General features: G+C 43.6%; 1 protein-coding gene across 1 annotated transcript in view; it reads right to left on the bottom strand.

Moving 5' to 3' along the window:
- ADAMTSL3 (ADAMTS like 3) overlaps positions 1 to 16,996 on the bottom strand; it is a 218,405-nt gene that overhangs the window by 162,411 nt on the left and 38,998 nt on the right. The window contains exon 3 of the mRNA XM_067471432.1: positions 10,269 to 10,388. Coding sequence (XP_067327533.1) covers positions 10,269 to 10,388 — 120 coding nt within the window. The remainder of the gene's footprint in view (positions 1 to 10,268; positions 10,389 to 16,996) is intronic.

The raw sequence follows: 16,996 nt of genomic DNA, 5'->3' as shown, positions 1-16,996 counted from the left end.
CATCTGTCAGCTCCAGCTTCTCATCCAGGGAAATGAGAGAAGCCTCCCACAGGATGGTAAAGCACCTGTGTGTCCCCTGAGCAACATCTTTGCAGATGACCAATTATTTCACACCAGAAGTGACTGGCCATTTCTCAAGTTGCTCCTGACACAAAAAGAAACACCTCCCAACAAAGGATTCCCCAGGCAGCAACCAGCCAAACTTTGGAGCTACAAGGCCATTAAATAGTAATCAAGCTGACCAACTGCAAAATTTACACTTCCTCAAGCAGACAAGAGTTCTTTCTCCCGCCTTCGACATTCCAGAGATGTAAACCTCACTTACCTAGTTTCGAACAGAGTTCAGAATGCTCTTTGATTGTAGGTGAACTATAAATCTCAGCAACTACAACTCCCAAATGACAGATCACCAAACACAGCATTAACAAAGGTGTGTATATGTTTGTGAAAATCAGACTCCAAAACAGCGAGTTATCCATCAGCTGCATCCCATCAGTTTCATTGCAAGAAGGAAGGGCATCACATCTATCTATATAAATAAAAATGTAATGTTCATTTGTGGGATTAACATAACTCAAAAACCACTGGGCGAATTGACACCAAATTTGGACACAAGACACCGATCAGGCCAACGAGTGACCATCACTCATAAAAACAGTGGAAAACACAGCAGAAGAGACTTAAAAAGCCAAAAAATGAAAAATACATTACAACGCATGCACATAACCACATATATTCACATATAAACAAATATATACACATATACACATATATATACACACAGACTGGGCCACAGCAACACGTGGCAGGGAACAGCTAGGTCAATATAATACATCTAATCACCTCTCAACAAAAGATTGCTCCAGGCACTGCCAGGCCATCAAATGCTAATCAAGGTAGTCAGTTGAAACATTCACACCTAGCTCCAGCAGACAAGAGTTCTTTGTCCCACCCTGGTCTTTCCACAGATATATAAACCCATTTTCCTAGTTGAAACAGACCTCACTACCTCTGAGGATGCTTGCCATAGATGCAGGCGAAACGTCAGGAGAGAATGCCTCTAGACCATGGCCATATAGCCCAAAAAAACCTACAAAAACCCCGTGATTCCGGCCATGAAAGCCTTCAACAATACATTAAATAGCTAATTGTTGGACTTTTAAAGCAATAAAGGCAGTTTGCCAGAATGGATTGTGAGTGCCACTATACCCGGAGCACCATTTCATGGGCAGTCTCTGTATTTGTGGCTTCAGTAAGTGTTGCACATTTAAGATTCACATCGTAAAGCAAAGCACTCCTGTGTGCTTCCATTATGACTCTATGAGTTAAGTTTAGATTTCTAATAGTCACCTCCATAACGCCTACGAATATGCTAATCATACCCAAGGAGCCAGGTAGCCAGCTGACCTAATGTTGCTTAAAATAATGTTTGGGTTGATATTGACATTTTGTTATTTCTAAAGCTGTCCTTTTTATTTCTAAACAAAACCTCAAAAAAGTGAACGTCACCCCAAGAGAGAAACTTGCTGCCAAAGAAAGAGAAGGGCTTCAAATAAGTAACGTGAGCTGCTGACACCCAGGTGCAAAAAGTAATGAGCATGCAAAATATCAAAGGGAAAGGGAGATGAAACGGATCAGAAGGAGAAAACCCAAAGAGAGGGAGAGGAGAGAGAAACCTACATTTGTGCTTAATGCTTTTCAGGTTTCTGACCAAACCTTACATATTGGCCTGCATCAATAGGAGCCTAGTGTCTAGATCTAGGGAAGTCATGCTCCCCATGCTCTATTCCGCCTTGGTTAGACCACACCTGGAATATTGTGTCCAATTCTGGGCACCACAATTGAAGAGAGATATTGACAAGCTGGAATGTGTCCAGAGGAGGGCGACTCAAATGATAAAAGGTCTGGAGAACAAGCCCTATGAGGAGCGGCTTAAGGAGCTGGGCATGTTTAGCCTGAAGAAGATAAGGCTGAGAGGGGATATGATGAAGGACATGTATAAATATGTGAGAGGAAGCCACAGGGAGGAGGGAGTAAGCTTGTTTTCTGCTTCCCTGGAGACTAGGACGCAATGGAACAATGGCTTCACACTACAAGAAAGGAGATTCCATCTGAACATGAGGAAGAACTTCCTGACTGTGAGAGCCGTTCAGCAGTGGAACTCTCTGCCCCGGAGTGTGGTGGAGGCTCCTTCTTTGGAAGCTTTTAAACAGAGGCTGGATGGCCATCTGTCAGGGGTGATTTGAATGCAATATTCCTGCTTCTTGGCAGGGGGTTGGACTGGATGGCCCATGAGGTCTCTTCCAACTCTTTGGTTCTATGATTCTATGATTCTATATTGGCAAACTAGCCGTCCCCTGCCATGCATTGCTGTGGCCCAGTCTGTGTATATATGTGTGTTTTGTGTGTGCATATATGTGTATGTGTGTGTTTTCTTCTTCTTAGGAGATCCCTCGTTGTCCGATTAGGATAGTCTTCCAAGATAAGTGTACATGTGACGTCTGTAGACAGTCCACGTCTTGCAGGCGTATAGCAGAGTTACTTACTTACTTACTTAGGCGATCCCTCATGGTCCGAGGATGATGGACCATCAAGGTCGGTGTTCTGTCGGTGGGTCCGTAGGTGACTGTGGAGCCCTATTCTTGACCTGCATCTTCTCCCGCAGTGAGGGCATTGGTTTCCAGACGGAAGGCAATCCCGGTCGGGGTTGGCTTGATGCGCCTTCCTCTTGGCACGTTTCTCTCTTTCGCCCTCCATTCGTGCCTCTTCAAATTCTTCAGCACTGCTCGTCACAGCTGACCTCCAGTTGGAGCGCTCAAGGGCCAGGGCTTCCCAGTTCTCATGTCTATGCCAGAGTTTTTAAGGTTGGCTTTGAGCCCATCTTTAAATATCTTTTCCTGCCCACCAACATTTCATTTTCCGTTCTTGAATTTGGAGTAGAGCAACTGCTTTGGGAGATGGTGGTCGGGCATCTGGACAACGTGGCCGGTCCAGCGGAGTTGATGGTGGAGGACCATCACTTCAATGCTGGTGGTCTTTGCTTTTTCCAGCACGCTGACTTTTGTCCGCATGTCTTCCCAAGAGATTTGCAGGATTTTCCGGAGGCAGCACTGATGGAATCGTTCTAGGAGTTGCATGTGACGTCTATAGTCTCGCAGGCGTATAGCAAGGTTGGGAGTACAATAGCTTTATAAACAAGCACCTTGGTATCTCTACAGGTGTTCCAGTCATCAAACACTCTCTGCTTCATTCGGAAAAATGCTGCACTCGCAGAGCTCAGGCGGTGTTGAATTTCAGTGTCAATGTTGACTTTTGTGGAGAGGGGGCTGCCAAGGGAGCGGAAATGGTCCACATTTTCTAATGTAACACCATTAAGCTGTATTTCTGGCATTGGAGAGGGATTGGCTGGTGACTGTTCAAAGAACACTTTGGTTTTCTCGCAAGCATATAGCAGGGTTATATATATTTGTGTATATGTGTGTATGTGTGTTTGTGTATATATATTTGGTTTTGTGCATGCGTTGTAATGTATTTTTAAGTTTTTGGCTTTTTAAGTCTCTTCCACTGTGTTTTTCAGTGTTTTTATGAGTGATGGTCACTCGTTGGCCTGATAGGTGTCTTGTGTCCAAATTTGGTGTCAATTCGTCCAGTGGTTTTTGGGTTGTGTTAATCCTACAAACTAACACTACATTTTTATTTATATAGATATGCAAGACAGGCGTGGATCTCTAAAATTGAATAATGCAAATAGCAAAGCAGAAAATACATGTATTTCTTAGGTAAGTTGCCAGCCTTGGAAGCTGCAATTTATTTTTCGTGTCAGGAATGACTTGAGAAACATCAAGTCGCTTCTGGTGTGAGAGAATTGGCCGTCTGAAAGGACATTGCCCAGGGGATGCCCAGATGATTTGATGTTTTGCCATCCTTGTGGGAGGCTTCTCTCATGTCCCCGCATGGGGACCCAGAGCTCATAAAGGGAGCTCATCCGCACTCTCCTTGGATTCAGTGTGCCTTCCCAGAATAAGGAAACTCCCAGCAATATGTCCCTAATTGCACTTTATTAGTGATCTAGGACTGTCTGTACGCCCCATTCTTTTCCGATATTCTATCCTAGTTCTATTTCACCTGGTCTTGCTCAGCATTATTTTTAAAATCTTAATCATTACATTTGGCCCAGCCATATTTTTAAATGTTATTGTGCCGTTACACCCAGATGCTTTATAAAACAAACTATGATGTGCTGTCCCTATGTCTGGGCGAACCGCTGGGGCTTTCTGGAGAAAATTGAGATAATCAACAATGGAGTCCACTGCGAGGTCTAAACATCAAAGGGTCTATTTATTTCAATAGTTGTTCTCAATAGTTGTTCCCAATAGTCAATACAATTGTTCTCTCAATAGTCAATTAAACTTATCTCACTATACTTAACCCAATACTTCTCCATTCAATAGTTCTCAATTACTCTTATCTCAATAGTTGTTAATTTAGCTTACCTAACTATACTATCTCAATTGTACTTATCTTAATTCTCAATAGTTTTTGCGGTGGTTTTTTTCTGGGCTGCCCTATTTGGCTCTCAGAACATCCAAAAGGCTTCTTTGGAACTGAACAGGGTAGGGAGATTCTAAGAAGGAAAACTCTCCCCAGGAAGAAGGGCAGGCTCTAAGAGCTGCTCCCTAAGCCAATCACTGCAAAGAGTTTGCAGGATGGTTCCCCTTTTTCCCCGCCTTTGGCTGCAACTCCAGGACTTGCAAAGCTGCAGCAGCTTCTAAAAGAAAGGCAAAGGCAGCCAAATCAAGCAACCAAAAAAGGCAACAAATCCGGTCTCCTGGGAGACGGAACAGTTATTGTGTTATTGTTGATGTTTACTGCCTATTTTTTGTTTATGAGTTTTATTTTATTTATTTATTTATTTATTACTGTGCTTGTATACAGCCGTTTCTCAGCCTAAATTGGTGACTCAACGCGGTTTACAACAGTACAACAACAACAATATTCAGTTTAAAACCATAAAAAACAACATACACAATAGACAATATTGGCCCGTCGATAATAATCCAGTGCATCTCTTAACTAAAATCATAATCCAATTTCATCGTCCATATTACCAATCCTTTAGTCATCAGTTCATTGTACCGAATTAGCCAAATGCCTGTTTGAACATCCAGGTCTTCAGTCTTTTTCGAAACACCATCAGCGAGGGGGCTGATCTTACCTCCATGGGAAGGGCGTTCCAAAGCCGAAGGGCCACCACAGAAAAGGCCCTTTCTCTCGTCCCCGCCAGCCGCACCTGTGAAGCAGGCGGGATAGAGAGCAGGGCCTCCCCAGAAGATCTTAGGGTCCTGGTGGGCTGATAGGCCGAGATACGTTCGGATAGGTAGGTTGGGCCAGAACCGTTTAGGGCTTTAAAGGCCAACGCCAGCACTTTGAATTGAGCCCGGTAGCAGATCGGCAGCCAGTGGAGCTGGTGCAGCAGAGGAGTTGTGTGCTCCCTGCGCTCCGCTCCTGTTAGTATCATGGCTGCCGCCCGTTGGACTAATTGGAGCTTCCGGGCCGTCTTCTGTTTTTGTATTACTGTTGTTGTTTTTTTTTTGCTGATGTATTGTGGGTTCGGCATCATGTAAGCCGCACCGAGTCCCTTGGGGAGATGGTAGCGAGGTACAAATAAAGATTATTATTATTATTGTTATTCAAACCTGCGATCTGTCGGTCTTCAGTCCTGCCGGCACAAGTGTTTAACCCACTGCACCACCGGGTTTAACCCACTGCAAAATTAATATTTGTGTACGGAAATGAGAAAGCAACCAATTTCTTTTCAATCTCTAGGAAGATAAGATCGGTAGTAAATGCCTGGTCGGTATTACCACAGACAATAGTGGAACTGTCAAAACTGATTCATCTGGAAAGTATGGGAGAAGATCAGCGATGATGTCTCCTTGATGCTTCGGACAGATAAATAGTGCTTGGAATATTGAATTTGAATATTGTCCTTTTAAGACAGCTAAGTATTATGACATCCTACAATAAAAATATAAACAATTCCTCATGAGATACATCACTATGACCCTTTGGGTAAAGCAATAGAGAGAATCTGCAATGACATATGGAAATCTGCAAGAACAAGTCAACAAAGAAGTTCAAACGTCCACATTGTTTAAGAGGATGAAAAAAGGCGGTCACACAAAAAATCCCAGACATACTAAAAATTTCCCAAAAGATAAAGATTATGGATCTATTACAACTATGACTTCACTGTCTATCTTGTAAAGCCTTCAGATCAGTATGAGATGTAAAACAATACGGGGAGCAGAGTGAGGAAACAGCCACATGGGAAGGGAAGCCTCTGCAAATGACATTTCGGACACCTCCGCAGACAGCGGCATTTGCAGTATTCACTCTCCGTTTTGCTGTGCTGTAGGCCGACTGTTTGAACGTCGCTCTTATTAAACTATAATTCTGAATTGATCCTCAATATATAGCATTCCAGATGTCATACCGGTTGGGAACAGACCCTGAGGCCATCTTTGCTCCATCTCCCAGTCACTTTCCAGCACTAGCCAGGCAGCCGTCCAAATAAAGTGAGGGAAGGCGTGAAAAACAGATGTCAGAATTAATATTGCCTTTTTTTCCCTGAGTGGTAGGAAAGGAAATACTGCAAACTTACAGCCTACATTCAAGACTATTTTTTTTTCAAGACTATGCACCATGCTGTCGACAAAAAGTAGGTTCGTTTGATATCTGACCGCATCTCGGCCTATGAACCCACCCGGACTTTGAGATCTTCCGGGGAGGCCCTGCTCTCGATCCCGCCGGCCTCCCAAGCACGGTTGGCGGGGACGAGAGATAGGGCCTTCCCGGTGGTGGCTCCTCGGCTGTGGAGGACCAGTGTTTCTCAACCTGGGGGTCGGGACCCCTGAGGGGGTCGCGAGGGGGTGTCAGAGGGGTCGCCAAAGACCATAAGAAAACACAGTATTTTCTGATGGTCATGGGGATTCCATGTGGGAAGTTTGAGCCTATTCTATCGTTGGTGGAGTTCAGAACGTTCTTTGATTATAATGAACTATAAATCCCAGCAACTACAACTCCCAAATGTCAAGATCTATTTTCCCCGGACTCCACCAGTGTTCACATTTGGGCATATTGAGTATTCATGCCAAGTTTGGTCCAGATCCACCATTGCATGAGTCCACAGTGCTCTCTGGATATAGGTGACCTACAACTCCCAAACTCAAGGTCAATGCCCGTCAAACCCTTCCAGTGTTTTCCACTGGTCATGAGAGCCAAGTTTGGTTCAAATCCACCGCTGGTGGAGTTCAGAATGCTCTTTGATTATAAGTGAACTATAAATCCCAGCAACTACAACTCCCAAATTACAAAATCAATCCTCCCCCAAGCCCACTAGCATTCACATTTGGGTGTATTGGGTATTTGTGCCCAGTTTGGCCCAGTGAATGAAAATGCATCCTGCATATCAGATATTTACATTAGGATTTATAACAGTAGTAAAATGACTGTTACGAAGTAGCAACGAAAACAATGTTATGGTTGGGGGTCACCACAACATGGGGGACTGTATTAAGGGGTCACGGCATTAGGAAGGTTGAGAACCACTGCTATAGACATTAGGCTGGCACCATCTCTCATGGCATTCCGTAGAAAGTTGAAGACCTGGATGTTTGTGCAGGCGTTTGAGTAATTTAGTGCAATCTGGTAATGGAACATAGGAACGGAACAATGGACGATGAATTTGGATCATGCATGGATGATGAGGCGATCGGGGATGGGGTTTGTAATAATTGTGTATTGGGATTGCTTATTAGTTATTAATGGAAATGTGTAAATTAATTGTCATTGTTTATTGAACTATTGCTGTTTTTATTGTCTTTACTGTTTGTAAACCGCTGTGAGTCGCCCTCGGGCTTGAGATACAGCGGTATATAAGCATAGTAAATAAATAAATAAATATCAAACACAATGACCGTAGCTGTGTTGTGTTTCCTGATTAATAAGTTGGTGTCCACCAGCCCAGAAATGTAGTGTGTTTTTTGTATCAAATTAAAATTTCATGTTTTTAATGTTTTATGAAGTTTAATGTCGTTATAGATTTCTGTGAACATTTCTAGCTATGATTCCCTCCACTTGAGCAGTGCTTCCCAACCTATGTTCCGTGGACCACCAGTGGTCCACAAAAACGAAAATATGATCCATGGCCTCACCATTACTATGGGACATGAGAGAAGCCTCCCACAAGGATGATAAAAACATCAAATCATCCAGGCGCCCCCTGGGCAACGTCCTTGCAGACGGCCAATTCTCTCACAACAGTAGTGACTTGCAGTTTCTCAAGTCACTCCTCACACGACCAAAAAAAACCCAAAAACCATTACTATGGAGCCCCGGTGGCACAATGGGTTAAACCCTTGTGCTGGCAGGACTGAAGACCAACAGGTCATAGGTTCAAATCTGGGGAGAGCACGGATGAGCTCCCTCTGTCAGCTCCAGCTCCCCATGCTGACTTATTATTATTATTGATATTATTATTAAGGAGCCCCTGGTGGCGCAATGGATTGAACCCTTGTGGCGGCAGAACTGAAGACTGACAGGTCACAGGTTTGAATCCAGGGGGAGAGCAGATGAGCTCCCTCTGTCAGCTCCAGCTCCCCATAGTGACTTATTATTATTGATATTATTATTATTAAGGAGCCCCCAGTGGTGCAATGGATTGAACTCTTGTGGTGGCAGGACTGAAGACTGACAGGTCACAGGTTTGAATCCAGGGGAAGAGCAGATGAGCTCCCTCTGTCAGCTCCAGCTCCCCATAGTGACTTATTATTATTGATATTATTATTATTAAGAAGCCTCCGGTGACACAATGGATTGAACACTTGTGCTGGCAGGACTGAAGACTGACAAGTCACAGGTTTGAATCCGGGGAGAGAGTGGATGAGTTCCCTCTGTGAGCTCCAGCTCCCCATGCTGACTTCTTTTTATTATTATTATTATTATTATTATTATTATTATTATTATTAAGGAGCCCTGGTGGTGCAATGGATCGTACTCTTGTGCTGGCAGGACTGAAGACTGATAGGTCACAGGTTCGAATCTGGGGAGAGTGTGGATGAGCTCCCTCTGTCAGCTCCAGCTCCCCATACTGGCTTATTATTATTGATATTATTATTATTAAGGAGCCCCCGGTGGCGCAATGGATTGAACCCTTGTGCTGGCAGGACTGAAGACGGACAAGTCACAGGTTTGAATCCGGGGAAAGAGCAGATGATACTGCAAAAGCTTACTTTGCGTAATGGGTTGAGCTGCCCCTGCCTCCTATGAACCATCTAGGAGCATAAGATCGTCAGGGGAGGCCCTGCTCTCCATCCCACCTGCCTTGCAAGTGCGACTGGCAGAGACGAAGGACAAGGACTTCTCTGTGGTGGCCCTGCAGCTATGGAACTCCCTCCCTAGGGATATTAGATATTAGATCGGCCCCGTCCCTCCTGACTTTCTGGAAAAAAGTAAAGACCTGGCTCTTTGAGCAAGTTTTTGAGAATGCAGCAGAATAAATAACATGGAACTATTAATGATGAACATGGAATGGCCAGACGATGTTACTGGATAACGTTTTTAACAGGATGACACCAATGATTATATGCTTTAATGGTTTTCATTTATGTTTCATATTGTAATGTTGATTGTTTTTAATGGCACTTTTATGAATGCCTGACATTGAATTGTGCCAATCTGTAACCCGCCTTGAGTCGCTGTATGGCTGAGAAAGTTGGGCTATAAATATAGTAAATAAATAAATAAGGATTAATTGTGGCCTGGTTCCCTTTCAAAATATGTACCAGACTTTAGAGAATGCTCTGTCTTGGGATCACACATTTCCCAGAGTCTCACTCAAGAGATGAAAGGAACACCGTATTGTCGAAGGCTTTCATGGCCGGAATCACTGGGTTGTTGTAGGTTTTTTCGGGCTTTATGGCCATGGTCTAGAGGCATTCTCTCCTGACATTTCACCTGCATCTGTGGCACGCATCCTCAGAGGTAGTGAGGTCTGTTGGATCTAGGGAAAAGGGTTTATATATCTGTGGAATGACCAGGGTGAGACAAAGGATATAAAAACCCTTTTTCCTAGTTCCAACAGACCTCACTACCTCTGAGGATGCTTGCCATAGATGCAGGCGAAACGTCAGGAGAGAATGCCTCTAGACCATGGCCATATAGCCCGAAGAAAGGAACACCATTATTTTTATATTTGGGAGACAAACCTGGTCATCGTAGCGGTAGGTAAGGAACTGTTCTCCCGCGGTGTCTTCCAAGAAACTTCCTTGTGGGGAGAGTGCAAATTCGGGCAAGAAGTAGGCACCTTGGGACTGCTCTGCTCTCGTCTGCAAAAGATGAAATGGGATCAAGTTACAGCTACTATAAAGAAGGCATGAAACAATATTCATAACGTCAAAAGTGCATTTTCCTTGTGCTACCACTAATATGTGATGGAGTAAAAATAACAAAATTTCCTCATTGCATACATTATGGATATGTGCATGCTTTCAAACCACCTATCAATATATTGTCAAAGGTTTCCATGGCTGGAATCACTAATTTTGGAAGCTAAGCAGAGTGATCTCTGGAGTGGTTAGTACTTGAGCAGGAGACTGTCAACAAATACCAAGTGCTGCAGGATGAACTAACAAAATGATCTCAGAGTATTCTTTCCTAAGACAAATTTCTAAATTTATGGAATTGCCATATATTGATAGGTGGGTTGTTGTGAGTTTTCCGGGTCGTAGGGCCATGTTCCAGAAGCATTATCTCCTGGCATTTCACCTGCAACTATAGCAGCCATCCTCAGAGGTCATGAGGTCTGTTGGAAAGTAGGCAAACAGGGTTTATATATCTACTAGCGGTTCGATTCTGGGGAGCGGCGTGAGCTACCGCTGTCAGCCCTAGCTTCTGCCAACCTAGCAGTTCGAAAACATGCAAATGTGAGTAGATGAATAGGTACCGCTCCAGCGGGAAGGTAACAGTGCTCCATGCAGTCATGCCGGGCACATGACCTTGGAGGTGTCTACGGACAACGCTGGCTCTTCGGCTTAGAAATGGAGATGAGCACCACACCCCAGAGTCAGACATGACTGGACTTAATGTCAGGGGACTACCTTTACCTTTACTATACCTGCCATGTGTTGCTGTGTTCAACCTTCCCTCCCTCTTTCTCTCCTTCTTTCTTTCTCTCCCTCCTTCCCTTTTTTTCCTTTCCTTCTCTCCTTCCTTCCTTCTCTTCCTCTTCCCTTCCTTTTCCCCTTCTCTCTCCCTTCCTCTTTCTCTTTCTTCCTTCTCTACCTATTCTTGGACTGCAACTCCCAGCAGTCCTCCTGATCCATCTATCTATCTATCTACCTACCTACCTACCTATCTCTATCCAATCTATCTATCTGGAGAATTGCTGGGAGTTGCAGTCCAGGAAGAGAAAATTGGAAATACGCCGGGATTAGGATGCTCTCAAAGAAATCCAAGGAGAAAAAAGCTTACAGCTTGGAAGCAGTGCATTTGGAGCATCCTCCTCTCCTAAAGAGCCTGGTCTAGGAGCTTGTTGTCCAGAAGGGAGTGTGGATATGCTATTGTGTGTTTTGTTTGCCAGGAGAGTCATATCTGCGCATGCGCTGTAGCGTCTTTTTGCTTTTTTGGCCCTTTAAGTCCTTTCCGCTGTGTTTTTCAGTGTTTTTATGAGTGATGGTCACTCGTTGGCCTGATAGGTGTATTGTGTCCAAATTTGGTGTCAATTCGTCCAGTCGTTTTTGAGTTATATTAATCTCACAAACTAACATTACATTTTTTATTTATATAGATGGAATTTCCAGGGTGGGAAAAAGAACTCCTATCTGTTTGAGGTAGGTGTGAATGTTTCAGTTGACTATCTTGATTAGCATTGAATGACCTAGCAGTTTCAAGGTCTGGCTTCTTACTGCCTGGAGGAATCCTTTGTTAGGAGGTGATTAGCTGGCCCTGATTTTTTCTTGTCTGGAATTCCCCTGTTTTTGAGTGTTGTTCTTAGTTTACTGTTATGAATTGAGGGTTTTTTAAATATTGGTAGCCAGATTTCTTCCTTTCTGTTGAAATTGTCCACATGTTTGTGGATTTCAATGGCTTCTCTGTGTAGCCTGATATGATAGTTGTATGCTGGGGAAAATGGAAGGAAAAAGGAAGAGGAGGCGACCAAGGGCAAGATGGATGGATGGATGGAATCCTTGACTGGATTGACTGGATTGACCTTGAAGGAGCAGGGGGTGGTGACAGCCAACAGGGAGCTCTGTCGTGAGTTGGTCCATGAGGTCATGAAGAGTCGGAAACGACTGAACGAATCAACAACAAGAGTGGTTGTGACGGCGCGAGTGGCACCACTTGTGTGCAGAACTTTAAAGTGCAAAGGTTTAAACTGTATAGCATGCCCAAACTTGCCTAGTTTGTAAATGTATAGTTGAATTGATTAGATATTTATAGCTGTCAATCAATGTTGTTTGCACCAGTTATATTGCTTCCTCAGCTTAATTGCTTGGCTCCACCTCTTCCTGGAGGAGGGCAGAGCTTTTCTTTTTTCCATTCTACCATCAAACCTTCTATCAGATAGACGTGAGAAAGAGACTTGGCTCTAAAGCCCTTAATTAAGTTACCTCTCATCACCAATTCTAAGGTTTTTACCCTTGGGACTCATACTTCATGATCAGATAACCCTGGACAACGTTGAGGAGACCCAAACGCCTTCAAACTGGTCCTTTGGCATCAAAAGGAAGACTCTGTGCCTTCAACATAGGCCATTGGACTGGGGGTTGTGTTTGTTCCGACCTTCACAGCCATTGAGAAAAGAGGGAACAGGAAAATATTCTCAGCTGCGAAATCTCCTTGGACCCAAGACAACCAGAGACTGTAATGTATATTTCCTTTAACCCTTTGAAACTTCCAGCTTATTGCATTAAAGGGATAACTCTTTGTGGACAATAAAACCTATTTTGAGTTATCTACAGTGTTTTGGTCCTTGGGAGTTCCAGTTCTTTAAAGGAAGGCAAGAAGCAATCCCCTGGGGGAAAGAGGTCACGTCTATGTCGCTTTCACTACGAGTTATAGCCCCCAGGCGCGACGGCATAGTGGTCCACCATTTCTGTGTTCTCAGACTACACCGAGAACCCAAATACAGTCTGCAGCACTTGGTATTTGTTGACAGACTCCCACTCCAGTACTAACCACTCCATAGGTCACTCTGCTTAGCTTCCAATATCAGATGGGATATTTAGGCCCTACCAAACATATTACGAAATTTTAAAATTAAAACTTTGCCATTTTTCTCACATCCCTTAAGTGGTAGGACAAAAAATAGCTCTGCAATGGAAGTCACCAAGAGATTAACTCAATAGAAAGCTGCAGTCCTGAAAGATAATGAAATATTAATTGTTTGCATGATCACAGCACTAAGACTTTTCCAAGTACTGGAAAATAAACTATATCCCTCAGCTGCAAGCATGGCTTATGAAGTCATACGACTTGGCAGTCCTGGGTAAATTAACGTGGTGTCTTTGCATAAGGCAAAGTAGGTGCAACATAAACAAACTGAAGGAGGAATGCAATTATTTTAGAAATGGTTCCAATAGTAAATTCAATTCCTGGCAATCTCCCTCCTTTCATGTACACTGAAAATATAGAAGGTTCAAATAGTAGGTGTACAACTTTGTTTTAGTTTGTGATTAGTTCAACAACAACAACATTTTATTGTGGTCCAAAGACCCTTATTGCACTGTAGGCAGTTAGTTGTAATTTATGTTTTCATTGCAGATACATTTTATTTGTATCCCACTTTTTCTCCCAACTTAAACCCATTGCAGCTCGCATCACAAATTGAAGCACAGCTAACAACAGTGGTGATTTGTATGTTTTGGAAAATGGAGATCTCCAGAACCTTTTGGAGACTTTATGATTTTTGGAAAGGCATGACCTTGTTAGAAGTCATAACCTTTTTGAAAAATGATGCCATAATCTCTTGGTAAAAGCATGACCTGCTAGAGTCATAACTGTTTTGGAAAATGGTATTTATGCCAGGCAATTAGAGTTGTGACTTCCGTTCTTCCTCCTTTCACCCCAATAATTTCATCTATGCTGATGATCGTGCCATTACCACTCAAGCAGGGAGCTTTGAGATGGTTGAACAGAAGCTCTAGGTGCCCTTACTGCCTATTACAGGGGAAACCAGCTGATCCCCAACCCATCTAAAACACAGACATGTGCCTTTCACCTTAAGAACAGACAAGCATCCCGAGCTCTGGGGATGACCTGGGAAGGAATCCCACTGGAGCATTGCAGCGCACCCAAATACTTGGGAGTCACTCTGGACCGTGCTCTGACCTACAAGAAGCACTGCCTGAACATCAAACAAAAAGTGGGTGCTAGAAACAATATCATACGAAAGCTGACTGGCACAACCTGGGGATCACAACCAGACACAGTGAAGACATCTGCCCTTGCGCTATGCTACTCTGCTGCTGAGTATGCATGCCCAGTGTGGAACACATCTCACCACGCTAAAACAGTGGATGTGGCTCTTAATGAGACATGCCGCAATATCACGGGGTGTCTGTGCCCCACACCACCTGAGAAATTACACTGTTTAGCCGGTATTGCACCACCTGACATCTGCCGGGAAGTAGCAGCCAATAGTGAAAGGACCAAGGCAGAGACATCTCCAGCTCATCCCCTGTTTGGGTATCAGCCAGCACATCAACAACTTAAATCAAGAAATAGTTTTCTTAGATCTACAGAGACACTCGCTGGAACACTTCAGCAAGCGAGAGTCCAAAAGTGGCAGGCTCAAACCCAGAACCTCAATCCGTGGCTGATACCAGATGAGAGTCTCCCCCCTGGGCACACAGAAGACTGGGCGACTTGGAAGGCGCTGAACAGATTGCGCTCTGGCACCACGAGATGCAGAGCCAATCTTAAGAAATGGGGCTACAAAGTTGAATCCACGACATGCGAGTGTGGAGAAGAACAAACCACTGACCACCTGCTGCAATGCAACCTGAGCCCTGCCACATGTACCAGGGAGGACCTTCTTGCGGCAACACCAGAAGCACTGCAAGTGGCCAGATACTGGTCAAAGGACATTTAATCAGCTACCAAGTTTGCAAAATTTGTGGGGGTTTTTAATCTGTTTGTTTGTTTTGTTCTGTTAGAAATGTAATACAATGTTCTGGTTGCGGATGACACGATAAATAATCAATTTTCAATATCTTTTTACATTCATTGTGAACCATTTTCAAGTATTCTGATGTTTTTCCACATGACCACCACATAGGATAGTACGAACCCTCTTGTATTTTACATTTCCAACATCTATTATCTGTCTTTTTATACATTATCCCTAATTTTTTGGTGTTGCAGTTTCTCAAGTTGCTGCTGACATGGGGGGAAAATCAGCTATAACCAGTACTTTGGAAGTAAACTAGCAGCTACTGAAACTGTTCCAACAAGGAAGTTTCTGAAAATTGTCCAAAAAAATTACCCCCAATAGAGTGCATTGTGTTCTGTATGTGCCTTCAAATCATCTATCAATTTTTGGCAAACTCATGAAGTTCATGGAGGGTCTGGAGAACAAGCCCTATGAGGAGCGGCTTAAGGAGCTGGGCATGTTTAGGCTGAAGAAGAGAAGGCTGAGAGGAGACATGATAGCCATGTATAAATATGTGAGAGGAAGCCACAGGGAGGAGGGAGCAAGCTTGTTTTCTGCTTCCATGGAGATTAGGACAAGGAATAATGGCTTCGAACTACAAGAAAGGAGATTCCATCTGAACATGAGGAAGAACTTCCTGACTGTGAGAGCCGTTCAGCAGTGGAACTCTCTGCCCCGGAGTGTGGTGGAGGCTCCTTCTTTGGAAGCTTTTAAACAGAGGCTGGATGGCCATCTGTCAGGGGTGATTTGAGTGCAATATTCCTGCTTCTTGGCAGAATAGGGTTGGTTTTTGCCCTTCCTCTTTCCTATAGCATCTAGGATTCATTGCCGGTCTCCTATCCAAGTATCAACCAGAGCTGATCCTATTTAGTTTCAAGATCAGACAGGATCTGGTGTTTATAGAATATTTAGATTTCAATCAGTCCATACCACAATAACCCCTGCCATCTATATAAATAAAAATGTAATGTTCGTTCGTGGGATTAACATAACAAAAAGCACTGGACGAATTGCTGCCAAATTTTGCCACAGGATAACTACTAACCCAAGGAGTGACCATCACTCAAAAAATTGATTTTGTCATTTGGGAGTTGTAGTTCTTGGGATTTATAGTTCACCTACAATCAAAGAGCATTCTGAACTCCACCAACGATGGAATTGATCCAAACATGGCACACAGAACTCCCATGACCAACAGAAAAGGGCTTGGTGGGTATTGACCTTGAGTTTGGGAGTTGTAGTTCACCTACATCCAGAGAGCACTGTGGACTCAAACGATGATGGATCTGGACCAAACTTGGCACAAATACCCCATATGCACGAATGTGAACTCAGATGGAGTTTGGGGAAAATAGACCTTGACATTTGGGATTTGTAGTTACTGGGATTTATAGTTCACCTACAACCAAAGAGCATTCTGAACCCCACCAATGACAGAATTGGGGCAAACTTCCCACCCAGAACCCCCATGACCAACAGAAAATACTTAAGGCCATCCAGTCCAACTCCCTTCACCAGGACAAGAAAACGTAATCAAAGCCCTCCTGACAAAGAGCCATCCAGCCATAGATATAGATCTATATGATTCACACAGAGAGAGATATATAGTATGATAGATTTGAAAGGGAGCCCTAAAGAAGGAAAATTATATGCGGCATGTTCCAGAGTAGGCAAACTAGACAATCTCCACATCAACACTGACAAAGAAACAACAAGAAATACTGTTTACCCACAAGCAGAAAAAAATTGGGTATATTAGAAACTAACACTTTCTCATTACTT

The sequence above is a fragment of the Anolis sagrei genome, chromosome 9 (genome assembly GCF_037176765.1).
Source record: "Anolis sagrei isolate rAnoSag1 chromosome 9, rAnoSag1.mat, whole genome shotgun sequence".
NCBI classification, from domain to species: Eukaryota; Metazoa; Chordata; class Lepidosauria; order Squamata; family Dactyloidae; genus Anolis; species Anolis sagrei.
Note: the sequence above shows the minus strand (reverse complement) of the source record. Positions and strands in the feature narration are given on the sequence as shown.